Source organism: Rhipicephalus microplus, chromosome 1 (genome assembly GCF_043290135.1).
Source record: "Rhipicephalus microplus isolate Deutch F79 chromosome 1, USDA_Rmic, whole genome shotgun sequence".
In the NCBI taxonomy this organism is placed as follows: domain Eukaryota; kingdom Metazoa; phylum Arthropoda; class Arachnida; order Ixodida; family Ixodidae; genus Rhipicephalus; species Rhipicephalus microplus.
The window spans coordinates 12138531-12155567 of record NC_134700.1 but is presented as its reverse complement, the minus strand read 5'-3'; the positions used below and the strand labels follow the sequence as shown (position 1 = coordinate 12155567).

The 17037-nt window shown below is 45.0% G+C and overlaps 1 protein-coding gene across 11 annotated transcripts in view; it reads right to left on the bottom strand.

Moving 5' to 3' along the window:
* Nucleotides 1-17037, bottom strand: part of LOC119178176 (tRNA-queuosine alpha-mannosyltransferase) — a 263027-nt gene that overhangs the window by 159517 nt on the left and 86473 nt on the right. For all 11 annotated transcript variants that reach the window (XR_012893892.1, XR_012893895.1, XM_075887161.1 and 8 more), the window contains exon 4: nucleotides 119-263. Coding sequence is in view for 9 of the 11 variants with exons in the window: in XM_075887161.1 (XP_075743276.1) it covers nucleotides 119-263 (145 nt within the window). In the remaining 2 variants the exon portion in view is untranslated. The remainder of the gene's footprint in view (nucleotides 1-118; nucleotides 264-17037) is intronic.

The following is a 17037-nucleotide window of genomic DNA, read 5'->3' as shown; positions in this document are numbered from 1 at the left end:
GCCGAAGGCTGCTTGCAAGAGGTCCGTAAGCCAAGCGTTAATGACCCCTAGTCTAGGAGAATGAACATAAAACATTGCAGGCTTCTTTCCAATAAAATCATAAGGTGGTAAAACTTACATGGCGACCCCGTAGAATTCATGAAGGGCAGTGGAAACAACAACATCCGCATTGCGCAGCAGAGCCAGGTACTCATCTCGGTCCGGCAGGGGACCCCAACAACGGATGTGGCCTCCCAGTTCCTCTCGAACTCCAAGCAGAGATGCTGCACAATGCATTACAACAGTCCAAAATAGTGCCTTACTATGTAAAACGATACATGATGTTAGGATGCTAGTGAAAGATAAGCCTAATACGAAGGCACACAGAAAGATATCACCGATAAGATTCTGCATAACATGCTTATCAGGATGGAGTTTTTTTATAACCCCAAAATATTCTGTACCAGTCAAGCGACAATTGATGCACGTTTCCGTCATAGAACTGATGTACACGAAATGGCAAAGGGTACCTGAGGAATTAAAAAATATCAGTGAGTTACTCAGCCGACAAGTGAAACCTCCGACATCATTCAAGCACACAAGGCGGATGTGCTGTCCTCTATGCCAGAGATGCAAAGCATTTTTTGGAGCCTAACATCTCGTATAAACTTCCCGCTTTTACAGCAGTCCATTACCACCTAGAAGCATTGTAAAAATGTTGACCTTGTTACACGTGTCTTGACGTTTAGTTTTCTTGGCATTCTTGTTTGTTATTTCTCCTCAATTTACCGTGAGTCCCGATGCGTTGTGCCAGGTTAGATGGGTCAATCGATCAATATTCAAATGGGTGCTGTCTCTGTGTCTGTTATTCCTTACAATGACGCAGTCTGACAACTTAACCTTGTGACTGAAGCCACCTGTACATGTCCTTGGGGGTCGTTGGCAGCATGGGTCTCTTCATCCAAAAACGCTGTCCACGCTTCCTCAATTATGGACTTCGCGACCCGACCGCTACCGCACCTACTCAACAAATCATTCCCGAACGAAGTCAGTGCCTCTTTGGTGGTTACAGGGCACCACCTGACATGAACGTTCCTACCAACTGCGTAGGAAAAGGCGTATGGGCTCCAGTCATTCGGGAACCTTACGCAAGCTTTCTATGACCCGGATCCCAGCCGCAAGACTCTTTCAAAGAGGGAGCATTCAAGGGACGCCGTTCAGGTTTTCTTGGTGTATACCGGCGCTGACAAGACGACGCACAGTTTCCTGTGGCTGGGCACCACTGCTGACGCTTCTCATGCCAACAACCTCTCATCCCGGACTCCATCGACACCTGAGCTAATGAGGGCCGGGTGCCGCTCAAGCTGCCTCAAATCAATTACCACCTACTCCTTTGCCGACATTGACGCCGCTTGTTGATCATAAAATAGGGCCGCAGACCTGCGGCGTACCATCACACAACTCGTTGCCATGGTCATTGCCTTGACAGAGTTAAACTCTGCGCTGCTTTCTGTGATCATGCCGGCATTCAGCGCCATAAACGCCATGTTGGGGGTTGCTGCTGCACACTTCGAGCCAGCATCGCTCGAGCGATGCAGAGAGTTGCTCATGCAGCTCTCACACCAGCTGGGCTTTAGTGGCTTCCAGAACAACGCCGGCAACTGGACGGCAATTGTGAACGGTATCTGAGCTCGCGAGTGCTGCACGGACCAGGAGAAGAGGTGTGTTGCCATGAACTGCAGCCTTCCAAATGGTGCCACAGGTACGAAGGCATGAGGCAGCAGCTTGGTGAAGTAAAGCAATAAGCTCATAGCTGCTTTTAGACCAACTGACTAACTACCTCGCTATTACCACCCAATCTACTCTGACCACAACCGAGGATAGAGCTCAAGAGGGGCACCACATCGAGATTGCAACTGTGTCACGTTCGTTTTAGATAAGTTGAGAGCATTTGGACAAGGGCTCAAGTTTACCCACGAGCTTCCTGTCAATGACGAATTGCAGTTTTTAGATCTTCATTCCATGCTTGACAAAAACCATGTAGCTTGGATGTATCCCCCTCATGCTCAGAAGGCTTTTTTGCCGTATTATTCCTCTTGCCATATCATTCCACCCATTCTGAAGCAGTGAAAAGGGCCATTGCCAGTGCAAGCTCACAGTTAGCTCTTACCAGGTCTTGCCACCACGTTCTTGAGGAAAGTTTCAGGGTGCAAATATCCAGGCTCATGCCTATGATTTTTCCTTCCTTGGTGATAATGTCAGTATGTGAAGCTTTATTGAGAAAATTTCGACAGGACGCCACCAGCGATTGAGGCACGAAGGAAAAAACACAGAAAAAGCGCCCTGTTGTCATTCCCTATGTACACAGAGTGGCTCAATTATTGAAGAACGTCGCCTCTCGTCTTGAGGTCCCTGTCGTGTTCTCGGCACCACAGAGGCTTTCGCGTATTTGTGCTCGTTCGTTTGGTACACCAAGTGCTGATTGTTTAAAGAAGCTCGAAAAAAAGTTCTTGAATTTTGCAATGCTTATACAGATTCCAGACAATAGACGCAGAGTCAAGTACAGGATGAACTAGCGATTTATATTTATTTATTTATTTATTGAAAATACCTTACAGGCCAGAAGGCATTGAGTAAGGGGGGTTACAGTGAAAAATCGCATGTAAATTTCAAAATAAAAACGGTACAATGTCGGTTAGTAATAACAAAAAAAAATTAACAAAGCAATAAGTCAGCAATACGTAAACATGGCGATGAAGTATATAAGAACACTCCGTAACATAAAAACCCTCGGAAAAGAAGTAAAAGAACGTCAAGATGAAATATTAAGGAAATGCGTCTGAACTTTTTGCCGAAACGTGTTGGGGTTGCTATCAGAGGCGATATCGTCGGGAAGATCATTCCACATGCGGATGGCTTGTGGTAGTGCGGATGTGTTGAACGCGTTCGTGTTTCCAAAAATGCGAGTGAAGCTGAGATGGTTATGTAATCTGCGTGACGTGTAGAGCGGGCGTTGAAGGTGCAACGACGATGTTTTGTTACTGTAGACGTACTTATGAAATAGGCATAACAAGGACACGTGACGACGAACATTTAATGCTTGGAGGGAATGATGGAGTTTAAGCTGAGTCACACTGGAATTGATGTCATAGTTTCTAGAAATGTAACGGGTGGCTCTGTTCTGGATTGTTTCCAGCATGTTAATTTGATACTGAGCGGAAGGGGACCAAACAGATGAGGCATATTCAAGTTGCGGGCGGACGAAAGTTAGGTAAGACATTTTGCGAATGTTAGTGGGACAACGACGAAGGTTTCGGCGTAAATACCCCAATGTTTTGGAGGCTTTTGCACAAACGTTAGTGATGTGATCAAACCAGGAAAGCCCTGGTGTAAGGTGGATGCCAAGATACTTGTAAGAAGTCGCCGTGGAGAGCCTGTCACATTGCATATGGTAAGTGAAGTTAGATATGACCTGTTTACGTCCAAAAGAAACAACTTTACACTTATTAGTATTCAACCTCATAAGCCAAGTGCTGCACCAGTTAGAAATAGTGTTCAGATCATCTTGAAGGATGGAGTGATCGTTAAGACAGTTTATAGGTCTGTAGAGCATGCAGTCATCAGCGAAGATTCTGATATGCGATGATATGTTAGTTGGGAGGTCGTTGATGTAGATAAGAAAAAGTAATGGGCCAAGAACGCTCCCCTGTGGGACGCCAGAAGAGACATACGAAGAGGGAGAGGAAGAATTATTAACGATTGTGAACTGCTTGCGAAGTGACAGAAAATTGCGTAGCCAAGATAAAGTGAGGGAGTCTAATCGGAGGGCAGATAATTTTGAAATAAGGCGACAATGGGCGACACGATCGAATGCTTTGGCGAAATCAAGAAATATGCAATCAGTCTGTAGGCCATTATTTATGTTGTAATGAATGTCTGTAGTGAATTCTAGTAACTGTGTTTCGCATGACATGCCCTTTCTGAATCCGTGCTGGTTTGAAAAGAAGAATTTGTTAGTCTCGAGGTGACTGTATACGTGGGAGGCGATTATGTGTTCGAGGAGTTTGCAACATATGCATGTGAGCGAGATTGGGCGATAATTTTTAGGTGAGTTCTTATCTCCGGATTTAAAAATGGGTACTACTTTGGCTATTTTCCAGTCGTCTGGAAGTTTTCCAGACGATAGCGACTGTCGAAAAATGTGGTATAATGTAATGCTAGATATGGAAACAGTATTTTTAATTACCTTAGAGTTGATATCATCTATACCAGCTGATGAGGATGCCTTAATCTGTTTAATTCGACACGCGATACCCTCCACCGTAATTTCAATAGGCTGCATGTATTGGAAGTTGTAATCAGGGATATGTGGTACGTCAGAAGAATCTTCTTGGCTAAATACAGATGAAAAAAAGGTATTAAAAGTAGTGGAGCACTCGTAGTCTGAAAGCGGAATGTTGTTTTCATTAAGTAATGACAACTGGTTGGAACCGTGGTTAGGGGATATGAGGCGCCAGAATTTTTTTGGATTATTTTGCAGAAGAGAAGGTAGGTCGTTGTGAAAATATTTTTCTTTGGCGTTGCATATTGCTTTACAGTAGTCAGTCAAGTACTGCTTGTATTTTTCCCAAGCGGAGGGCGTAGCACTGCGTTTGGCATTGCAGTACAGGCGTTTTTTCTTGTTTCTTTACTTACGGAGGGATTTAGTGAACCAGGGATTAGATAGATCATTAGAAACAGTGATAACAGGGATATATTGGTTTATCAATGAAGACATCTTGTCTCTAAAAAGCACCCAGTTTTCATTTACAGACCTGTTGTAGAATGACGGAAAGAGGACATTGCTAAAAAATTCTTCGAGCTGTGCACTTATTTTGTCAAACTCTGCTTTGCTGTAGTCCCGAATTTTCTTTTTGGATATTCCTGCAAATGGTACAGGTAAGTCCAACGTTACCTCGATTAAATTGTGATCACTGAAGCCCCTTAGGCAAGAGACTGTCCTCACTGAATCAGGAGCATTAGTTAGTAATAGGTCTAACGTATTTAAACCACGGGTTGGTTGATCAATGACTTGCGAGAGGTTAAAGTCCAAGACTAAGTTAATGAATTCTGTGGAAAGGCAGCATGGTGATGAGAAGTTTGTCCAATCAATCAGCGGGAGGTTGAAGTCACCGAATAGGTAAACTACACCAGTAGGGCAAAGATCTTTGGCATTTTTGATGCTATGACGAAGATCACGTACAAATGTGTTATTATAATCAGGCGGACGGTAACAATTGCCAACCAGAATTTTAGCGTGTTTAGTCACACACATTATCCAAATTATTTCAATGGGTGAGTCAAGATTCAGTACATACGAAGAGATTGTATTTTTTACACCAAGAAGTACACCACCACCTCTCCTGTCGACGCGATCTTTGCGGTATATGTTATATCTTTCACTGCCAGCAAGAACTTCGTTATTTGTGATTGCAGGGTATAGCCAAGTTTCCGTGAGCACGAGTATATCTGAATTGTTGTCTTCCAGAAAAGAGCAGATTGTATCGCGCTTGGGTATTATGCTTCTAATGTTAGTAAATGATATCAGAAAAGAAGGGGTCGCCAAATGTGATTTAGGTTTCTGGTGGTGTTTAGGTGGACATGTTTTGGTTGCGAGCTATCTTTCTGATAGAATAACGGTTTTGCTGGCATGATCAAGTATGTAGGTTTTGCCATCCATGCGTAGCCTGTCAACTGAGAGCTTAAACGGTTTTCTTTGCGTTTTAGCGAATTCAATTAGGCTTTTTCGTGCCTGTCGCGTAGCTAGAGAAAAATCTTCTCCGATAGAATATTTTGACCCTTTTAGTTTTGGAGCTGACGCAAGAATTTGCTGCTTATCTTTAAAGAAAGTCAGTTTGGCTATTATAGGTTTCTGTTTGCTGTCTCTGAATTTCCCCAGCCTGTGCACACGCTCGAATTGTGCGCCAGTCAAAGAAATGTTGAATTTTTCGGAGCAGAATTCGATTATTCTTTTTTCAGATGCTGCCCATCCCTCCTTAGGGTCATCTTCTATTCCAAAAAAAGCAAGCTAGACCGCCTCTGTCTGTTTTCGGTATCGTTACACCTGGACGTAATCTCGGTCAAATGATCCGAAATTTGGGGCACGGCACCGCACCAGAGATGCATGTGTTTCAACCGCTCAATTTGCAGGCCACGATTACCTGGGCTGTCTGCTCCTACCTTGCTGGCACGTGCGCACTGGTCCCCGATGGCACTTCACCGGCTTGGCCTGCGTCTGCATTTTTCATGCCGACGCTGAACAAGCAAATCTGGACGCACATCTGGCCGCTAGGGGCATCGACGACTACGCCTGACGGAACCGGCTCAGCATATTTAAGGGAATCACCGGCAGATCACCTCGGGCACGGCACCGCACCAGAGATGCATGTGTTTCAACCGCTCAATTTGCAGGCCACGATTACCTGGGCTGTCTGCTCCTACCTTGCTGGCACGTGCGCACTGGTCCCCGATGGCACTTCACCGGCTTGGCCTGCGTCTGCATTTTTCATGCCGACGCTGAACAAGCAAATCTGGACGCACATCTGGCCGCTAGGGGCATCGACGACTACGCCTGACGGAACCGGCTCAGCATATTTAAGGGAATCACCGGCAGATCACCTCGGGCACGGCACCGCACCAGAGATGCATGTGTTTCAACCGCTCAATTTGCAGGTCAGTGACTACAAATACGCCGTCTGTGTTAGGAGTAGCAATTACTGTTTGATTGCGGTGTCGTGCCCAGCCGAATGGTGTGATGCTTTGAAACGATCTTTGTCACGAATATCTCGTTTCTGTCTGGTAATCTTTGATATGCTGCTCATGCTGTCGGGTGATATTGAATCGAACCCAGGGCCTATGAGCAAGATCGAGTCTGAGGCTTTCGCCGCAGCTATGTTAACCATACAGAAATTAGAGGAAGGGCATGCAGCCTTGTCAGCGCAATTAAGCGAGACCATTGAAAAACTGACGGCTTCTACGAACGAAGTGGCTCGTTTGACTGAACGCATTTTAGCGCTTGAATCATCTGTCGCGTCACGTTCGGCAACTGGTACCGGTTGCCGAACGTGACGAGGAGCTTTGTGTCTTTTGGAGATTTAGACAGAGTGCGAAGTAAATAGCCTAGTTTTTTAAATACTTTGTTAGATATGTAGTCGATGTGCTTGAACTATGACATGTTGTGTGTGAAAATAACACCAAGATACTTGTATTCGAAAACCCTATTCACAGTGCAGTTATGAAAAAAGTAATAAAAAATTGAGAGTGATTTATTACAAAAGGACATAAACATGGTTTTTTTAAAGTTGATGTTCATCTGCTAGGTTTTGTGCCAATTGCGAAACCCAGCGAATGACTCCTGCAAGCAGTAGTGGTAACTGTGTGTTTTGATCACTTCATACTAAACGTCATTGTCAGCATAAAAACGAACTGGAGAGGACGTGTGGGCAGGCGAGTTGTTCACGCAAACTCGAGATAACAAAACCCAAGATATCCAGTTAACCAATTGAGAATTTTAGTATCATGTCGAGTTTAGCAAGGACATTAGAATGTAATACTGTGTCGCAGGTCTTTGCGAAGTTTATGAAAATAGCGTCAACCTGGTCGCAATGATCAAGGCTAAACAAAATATGATGCATGAATTTAACTAATTGCGTTGTTGTGCTAAAGCTATGTCTAAGCCCACGTTGTCTGTGAAATAATCATTGATTTGATTTACAAGGAGAGCATAATATAATTATGAATGTTATGTTCTCGCCCTAGCGCGGTGGCCTAGTGGCTAAGGTACTCGGCTGCTGACCCGCAGGTCGCGGGATCAAATCCCAGCTGCGGCGGCTGCATTTCCAATGGAGGCAGAAATGTTGAGGGCCGTGTGGTCAGATTTGGGTGCACGTTAAAGAACCCCAGGTGGTTGAAATTTCTGGAGCCCTCCACTACAGCGTCTCTCATAATCATATGGTGGTTTTGGGACACCACAAATCAATCAATCAATGATATGTTCTAACATTTTGCATGATTGAGAAGTCAATAATATTGGTCTATAGTTTAATAGAGACCACTTATTGCCAGAGTTAAAGAAAGCGAGAACCTTAGCCATCTTCTATCAAGAGGGATGATGTTTGATGTTTTGTGGCGCAAGGGCCATTTCACGGCCAAAGAGCGCCAGTTCATTTTATTAAAAATATAGACAATGATTGTGATAAGTGGCTGTATAAGGGCCATAAAGGCAGGTAAAAACATACAAGTAATAAAATCATGACCATGCCGTGAAAGGTGTGTGTGGTGCGAATAGATGACAAAAGTTGGTGATAATAAAAACGATGTTGGACATGTATAGCATTAGCACAAGTGCCTCACTCGTTCATACCCTTGCGTCCAAGGGCCGTGAGGCAAGTGCTTTGTTGTGTAGCCACCACAGCGAAAACCTCTCTGGAGAGGTCGTGCTATGGAATGCCTGGGTATATGATATGAAAACTATGAATTTCTTTTAAAAACGCTAACAATGATTTATGACTAAAAGGCGGTTCCCTACCGACGAACATTGCAGGGTGTAAAGGTATATGTTGTCGGTAGGGTAATGGAAAGTGTTGTTTTCTTAGCGTTTCTAACTGTTTGCACTGGATTAACATGTGAAGAACTGTTAATGCTTCACCACATCTGTCACACAATGATGGATCGCCACCGGACAAAAGATATGTGTGTGTCGTGTATGTGTGTCCTATCCTGAGCCTCGTTAGTATTACCTCTGTATGGCGCGATTTCGATACTGGCGGCCAATGGCCAAGGTGTGGCTTAATAATGTGTAGTTTGTTTTGTGTGTGTCTTTCCCACTTGCTCTGCCAGTAGTCCCTGAGCTTTCGTTTGAGAACGGTTTCGTTCATGAGGCGGCCGTTGCCATTTTCTCAACAGGAGGCCTAGTCGGGTGAAGTGTTACTGGTGCAGCCTCCAATCGAACTAAAAGGGAAACGAAACCTCCCTTAGACAAAGAAAATTATGTTGTGCTTTCAGGTAGGTAAAATTTTCCCATGTGACCAAAGTTTATGAAACTTGGTGGCTCCATTTTTGCACATAATCAGCCGAGATTTCACTGCCAACTTGTGTTATAATTACTTATTAAAGCTTTAAGCTTAATAAGTAAGTTTAAGATCAAGGGCCGGGATTGAAATAGGTTTAGAGGCAGTGCTTTCATGGACGGATGCAGCAAGCTGATCCGCCATCACGTTGCCTTGGATCTCACGGTGCCCTGGCACCCAGCACACTACAACATGTTGTTTGAGTGTGTAGAGTGTGCATAAAATGGAGTAAAGTAAGACGAGGACAGGGTTTTTTTGTTTTTTAAGAGTGTGCAGAGCCATTACCACACTGTGAGAGTCCGTATAAATTACTGCTTTCTGCAGTTGTAGTTGTTTGATATGTTTAGCGGCCACAAGTATCGCATAAGCTTCCACTGTGAAGATACTTGTCTCTGAATGTAGAGGGCCAACATCCGAAAAGGATGGGCCGACAGCAGCGTAGGACACAGAAAAGATAGACTTGGAGGCATCTGTAAAGAACTCAAGACGTGTGTATTTATGTTGAAGTTCCAGGAAGTATGTTCGGGTATGGGCAATGGGCGCGTGTTTTGTAACTTCTAGAAAAGACACATCGCAGTCTATAGTCTGCCACTGCCATGGTGGCAGGCATGCTACAGGAGCCATTAAACTGTGTTCAAGTGACACTCCAGTTTCCTCAGCTAGACCCCTCAGGCGAACTGAGAAGGGCTGCCTCATCGAAGGCCTGTTTCGAAACAGAATGGAGCTCGACAAATCACTAATAGTAGAGTATGAGGGGTGCTTCTTGTCTGCTTTCACCTTAAGGAAATGTACAAAGGACATGTAAGTTCTCTGCAGATGAAGCGACCACTCATTTGACTCAACGTAAAGGCTTTCTACGGGGCTGGTGCGAAATGCACCCATAAAAAGGCGGATGCCCAAGTGGTGCATGGGGTCCAGCATCTTCAAAGCACTTTGAGTCGCAGACTGATAAACAACGGCCCCATAATCTAAGCGGGTGCGAATAAGGCTTCTATACAGATTCATGAGGCATTGCCTGTCAATACCCCACGTAGTATGTGACAACACTCTTAAAACATTCATGGCTTTTAAACATTTAGTTTTTAAAGACTTGATGTGCGGTACGCAGGTCAACTTGTTGTCCAAGATTAAGCCTAAGAATTTATGTTCCGCATTAACAAACAGACGTTGACCGTTCAGTTCAATGTCGGGTTCTGAGTGCATGCCTCTCTTTCGGGAGAACAAGACACATGTGCTTTTTTGTGGGCTCAGTCGGAATCCGTTTTCCTCTGCCCATTTGGACGCCTTGTTTAAACCTAACTGAACCTGCCACTCACACATTGCCACATTGCAAGATCTAAAGCCAAGCTGGACGTCATCGACATATGTACAATAAAACATATTGCGAGGGATAGACAATCGCAAGGAATTCATTTTGATGAGAAAAAGTGTGCAGCTAAGTACACCACCTTGCAGCACGCCTGTTTCCTGGACAATTGTTCGGGAAAGAACGCTACCCACTCAAGCACGGAATGTCCGGTTTGACAAGTAACTTTCGATTATGTGAAACATTCTTTCGTCACGTCAAGGTGGGACAGGTCTCTTAGAATTCCAAAGCGCCATGTTGTATCATAAGCCTTTTCGATATCGAGGAACACAGAGCGAAAATATTGTTTATGGATGAAAGCGTCTCTAGTCTGTGCCTCGATACGAACAAGGTAGTCTGTGGTGGATCTACTCTCTCGAAACCCACACTGAAATGGGTCTAGCAAAGGAAATGTACAAGTCGGCAGTTTATCATTTTTTCGAAGACTTTGCAGAAGCAGCTTGTAAGTGCAATAGGCCTATAACTCGAAGCTAAAGAAGGGTCCTTGCCCTCTTTCAAAATGCGAATAATGATAGCTTCTTTCCAGGAGGTAGGGATAGTGCCAGAAAACCAAATAGCATTGTACAAACAAAGTAAGGTTTTTTTGGGTTTCGATTGGTAGGTTTTTCAACATTTCATACACCACACGGTCAGAACCTAGGGCAGAAGTACTGCAGGAGTTTAGAGATGTTCGGAGCTCAGCTAGACTGAAAGCTTGGTTATATGCCTCGTTTCTAGTGCAGTTGTGTTCGAGCTTCTGTTTTTCTATTCTTGTTCTGTATTTTTGGAAAGTGTCAGAATAGTGGGACGAGCTGGACACCCGTTCGAAGTGTGCACCAAGGAAGTTTGCCTGATCTTCCTAGGTATCACCCTGAGTGTTTACGAGTGGAAGTGTGTGTACTTGTTTTCCTGCTATCCTACCAACCATGTTCCAGACTTTAGCCTCCTGTGTGTATGAATTGATCCCTGACAAAAACTTCTGCCAGCTTTCTCTTCTGGCCTGCCGACGCGTTCTCTTGCCTTGAGACTTCATTTTCTTGAAGGTGTCAAGATTTTTGGCTGTCGGTGAGTTCCGAAGCAACCTCCATGCTCTTTTTTGCTGTTTGCGCGCGTTTCGGCATTCAGAGTTCCACCATGGGACACGTCGTTTTCCAGGGTGTCCATTTGTTTGTGGGATGCATTTTGTTGCAGCATCAATCAAAAACGCTATGAAGTAGTCGACAGCAACATCAATGCTTAAAGTACATATGTCACTCCAATCTAGACGAGCGATGGTATAAAACTGTTCCCAGTCGGCTCTGTTTATGAGCCATTTGGGAACACGTGGTGGACACTCAGTTGCTGTAGTTGTGCTCAAAACTACGGGGAAGTGGTCACTTCCGTACAGATTACTGACGACTTTCCACTGGAGTAGGGGGCACAAGAGATGGAGATACTATGCTTAGGTCTATGGAGGAGTAGGTGTTATGAGCGAGATTATAGTATGTTGGTTCTTTTCGATTTAGGAGACACACGCTCGACGAGAGAAGGAACTGTTCAATCAGTCGACCTTGCGCGTCGCAACAAGAGTCACCCAATAGCCTGCTATGCGCATTAAAGTCTCCAAGAAGAACATAAGGCTCCGGAGGTTCATCAATTAAAGAGTGTAAATCACATTTTTGCAGCTGATAGCTAGGAGGAATGTAAATAGTGCATAGTGTGATCAGTTTATCAAAAAGAACCGCTCGAACAGCCACTGCCTCAAGTGATGTTTGGAGTTGTAAGTGTGTGCATGCAATCCCTTGATTCACTATAATGGCAGCACCTCCGGATGATGTCATGGCATGATCACGGTCCTTTCGGAAAATAACGTATTTACGAAGAAAATTTGTGTGTTTTGAATTAAGGTGTGTTTCTTGTACACACAGCACTTTTGGTGAGTGTTCGTGTAAAAGTTCTTGGATGTCGTCAAGGTTTCTGAGAAGGCCCCTGACATTCCATTGTATAATTTGAGTGTTCACAGTGAATGTAAAATAGTGCTGTGTGTACGAAAAGCGAGTGGCTGTTTAGACGGGGAGTTTGAGTTCACGTAATGGGGCCGTCACCAGGCCCTGTTATCTGCTTTTTTGTTTTCTTGGCGCGCTCCAAGGAGCCACGCCGCTCTTTCGGCACCAAGGATACCGATGTATCCATAGCCTCCTCGAAGGCACTGGATGCCCGCACGTGCGGGCTATTAGTTCGAATTTTGGGTCTCACCTGGTGAGGTGAGGCCTTGAGAACTGAGGACTCTGGAGTCTCCGGTCTCTGTCCGGGAGTAGGGGGTGTAGCCTGAACTACAGCCACCTTAGGGGCAGGTGCCACAACCGCCAGCTCACTATGCGCGGGCCGAAGGAGTGGCGAGGGCTGGTGCAGCGGTGCCCCCTGACGCGCCGCATCAGCATATGTAGGTCCATAGAATGGTGCGACTCTTCGCCGTGCTTTCTTAAATGATATGTTCTCCTTCACCTTTAATGTAATTATTTCTTTTTCTTTTTTCCAGTATGTGCAGGAGCGTGAATATGCGGCATGGTTTCCTTCACAGTTTACACAGTGTGGCGGTTGTTTGCAGTTCTCAGACACGTGACCTAGGACTCCACATTGTGCACAAGTCTGGCGACCACGACAGGTTTTAGAGCCATGGCCATACCTCTGGCATTGGAAGCAACGACGAGGGTTTGGTATATACGGCCTGATAGATGTCTTCGTGTACCCTGTTTGAATAGATTCTGGTAGTTTACTGGATGCAAACGTGAGTATTAGGTGTTTCGTTGGTATTTCCTTATTATCTATACTGATGATAATTCTCTGTACATTATTGACAGTTTGGCTCTTCCACCTTTCCAAAAGTTCAGTTTCGGTCAGGTCAAGTAAGTCTGCGTCAGTTACCACTCCGTGAGTGATGTTCATAGATCTGTGTGGTGTTATGGTGATCGGCACGTCACCAAACGTTGAGAGGCTGTCTAGTTTTACAAATTGTGCTTTGTCTCGAATTTTGTGGAGAAGGTCTCCGCTAGCCATTTTGGTTACTTTGTATCCAGCCCCGCGAGTTTCAGTAAGACACTTGGCAACTACGAAAGGAGATACGGTCCTGGCTTGCTTTCCGGTTTTTTCACAGTGAATGACATGGAAGTGGGGGAAAGTTTATAATGGCTGGTTGAAGAAATTTATGTCACCGGTGCGTATTCGCTTTAGGTCGGTACGATCAAACAGTAGAGGGAATGCTCCATGCATGCCGGTCTTATTTTTGTTCAGCAGCGTTGGCGGCCACCCACCACGGAGCCCAACAAGGGGACGCTGCAAGTTTGCAGGTGCTAAAAGCTTGCAGGCGTCAGCTGTACAAGACTGCCATAACCCAATGCGCCATAACCATAACCCAATTGGCCATAACCCAATGCGCCTAGACCAAGGTAGGCTATTTGCACAGGGTTAACCCTTGCCGGCAGGAAAATTGGAAGTAAACAGAAGAGATAAGTAGACAGGACAGACTAAGAGAGAGAGATAAAGAGGAAGTTGTAGGGGAGAGATATAGGAAAAGGCGACTGCCGATTTCCCCTGGGTGGGTCAGCCCAGGGGTGCCGTCTACGTGAAGCCGGGGCCAAAGGGGTGTGTTGCCTCTGTCGGGGGGACTTAAAGGTCCAATCACCCAGCGTCCGCTCAATCCCCAGGATTCCCTCTTCCCCGGACACGGCAAAGCCACACACGGCTAGGCCTGGGAGGGAGTCAAAACTCCCCCATTAGTTCGGGTCCGTGGTGTCGCTACACACCAAACGCCTACTCGCGCAGGCGCCCCTGCGGGCTACGAAGAGAGAACATTGCCAAAAGATAAAGATTTATTGAATATGATAGTCAAATATCTAGACCACAGGAAGTAGTGAACCAGGAATGCATTATATATTCCGTATGGGTTGATGCACTTTTTTAACCTCTAATTTTAATATAACGCTGACAATGCCTTCATTCGTTGATTCTATATTACTGATTGGTTCAGAAGAAAGAATACCTGTCAGAAAAAAAATAATGCTGTTGTCAGAAATAAACACAGACTGGAAGTACTAGTTAAACCAAGATATAATTGGTGCATCAGTAATGATATCATCAGAAATTTTGAAAGACGAAGGCGAGTCAGCATGAGGCAAAATTGAGCACCAAAACTTGTTGGATTCGTCCTTAACAGAACCGGCAACTTAACACAATGAAAAAAATCTTTCACTGTGTTCATCATTGATTGGAGTTCACACTTCCTTCTGTAACCTGTCTATACTCCGTTTCATACATCAGGTACAACGCTGTGGAAGCTATACAAGAAGTTCGGCCAGCAAAACTCCACATGTTTCATGGCTTCTTGCGTTAAATCTGATTAGTGCCGGTGCACCCTAGCGTTTCTTTGTGCTCCCCTTTGGCGTGACTGGTGAACAGAAGAAAGAGGGGTAAGCACAAAAAAACGCGGGTTCCGAATGACTCTATGGTGTCCTATCCTGCACTGACACTGAAAGTGCAAGTGGCAGCCATCGTGATGTACCCAGAGTAGAGAGCCTGTATGTGACATCACGTGAAAACTAATCTATACAGCCACATATTACCAGACATTCAATGGCGTTTTTGTTTGTAAGGCACATGATATCTTCAATTACTTCTCGCTCCAACAACGAAAAAAAAAATTGAACTTTTTGTGGTAAGAACATGGAACTACTTTTTGTTGCGAACGATTGACTGCAAGAAGTCTTCCTTGCTACCACAGCGTTGCACCTGATGTGTTAAATGAAATATAGACCACCGGGATCATTAGATCTTCGGGAGCCTAAGTTGATGGACACAACAGCTTAGGCACAATCCTTATTTTTTTAAATAAGATATGCTTCCAATGGTAGACGCGCAGATGAATTCAATTGTGTCTGCCCATTTGCAATAGCAAGAGATGCGGTTGCTTAAAGAAACATGAGAAAGCCTTCGTTAAGTGTTTCACGAGAGTTGTATACTATATTCCTTTCTCCTGTAAAACCGAATGATGCCTAGATGACCGGCTGAGGGAGCATGCGCTAAAAGATAAGAAAAACAAGGATAAGTCCACACATTTTTTGTCGCATGTGGGTGTGAACCACGATTTAGAGATACGCAGATTTTTGGAAGAAGCTGGAATTCATCTGCGCGTCTGGATCGCCCCATTGGTCTAGTGGCTAAGGAACTCTGCTGCTAACCTGCAGGTGGCGGGTTCCTTGGTATCGGATGATTCACATCACCTGCTACCAAATTTAGTATATGAGGAGTTAGCGAAAGGGCCACCAGCATGATATGAGCGTAGCATGTAGTCAAGTTTTACATGACACCCATGCCATCATTATCATGTTCGGACGTGTCATTTACCTTTGTCGTCTATTCACGTCACGTAATACTGAATTTGGTATATGTTGAGCTAGCAAAACAGCCACGAGCGCGCTATGAGCGTAGCATGTGGACATGTTTTACATGACATGCATATCATGATTATCACGTTTGGACGTGCCATTTACCTCCGTCGTCTATTCACGTCACGTGATACCACATTTGGTATATATGGAGCTAGCGAAATGGCCTTGAGCACATCATGAGCATGGTATGTTGCCGTGTTCTTACATGACCCGTGTGTCATGATTACCATGTTTGCAACAGTCACATATCTTCGTCATCCATTGACGTCACGTAACACGAAAATTGGTTTATGTGACGCTAACAAAACAACCGTGAGAGCATCATGAGTGTGGCATGTAGTCATGTTACGTGACACGCATCTAATGATTGTCATGTTTACACGTCATATACTGTCGTCATCCATTCATGTCCCATAATACCGAATTTGGTATATCTGATGCTAGCGAAACGGCGGCAAGCGCATCATGAAGGGCCCAATATACTCCGACGTAACGTAGACCCGCGCGCACGCTGAGCACATCGACGCCACTCTAGCAAAATGCGAGCACTTTATAGTCTGACGTTAGGTGCGATCAACGTTTGTCGGCGCGTCTTGGCGTGCCTCCGTCACGAAGAGAGGCAAATGCAGTGCTGTCTGAGTAACATCGTTCGCAGCAAATGCAGTATGTCACATTTCGCGCCAACGACGTTACTCAGACAGCACTGCGTTTGCCTCTCTTCGTGACGGAGAGACGCCGGGTGCACTCAAACGCGCATTTGTAAAAGCAACTAAGAGCGGCGCACGCCTGGGAGTATATCGGCAGATCAGTGCCTGGTGTGGCATCACCGGCGTGACACGACGAAACGAACACCGGCATGCACGCATACTGGATCACTTCGAAGTGTATTGGCAGCTTGAGTGTGGCATGTAGTCATGTTCATATATCACACGCATCTCATGATTATCGTGCTTGCACCAGTCACATATCTTCGTCATCCATACACGTCCCGTAATACCAAATTTGGTATAAGAGAAGCTAGTGAAACGGCCCTGAGAGCATCAAGAGCATGGCATGTTGACATTATGTTACATGACACTCATCCCATGATTGTAATGCTTGCACCAGTCACATACCTTCATCATTCATTCATGTCTTGTAATACCAAATTTGGTATATGTGAAGCTAGTGAAATGGCCGCAAG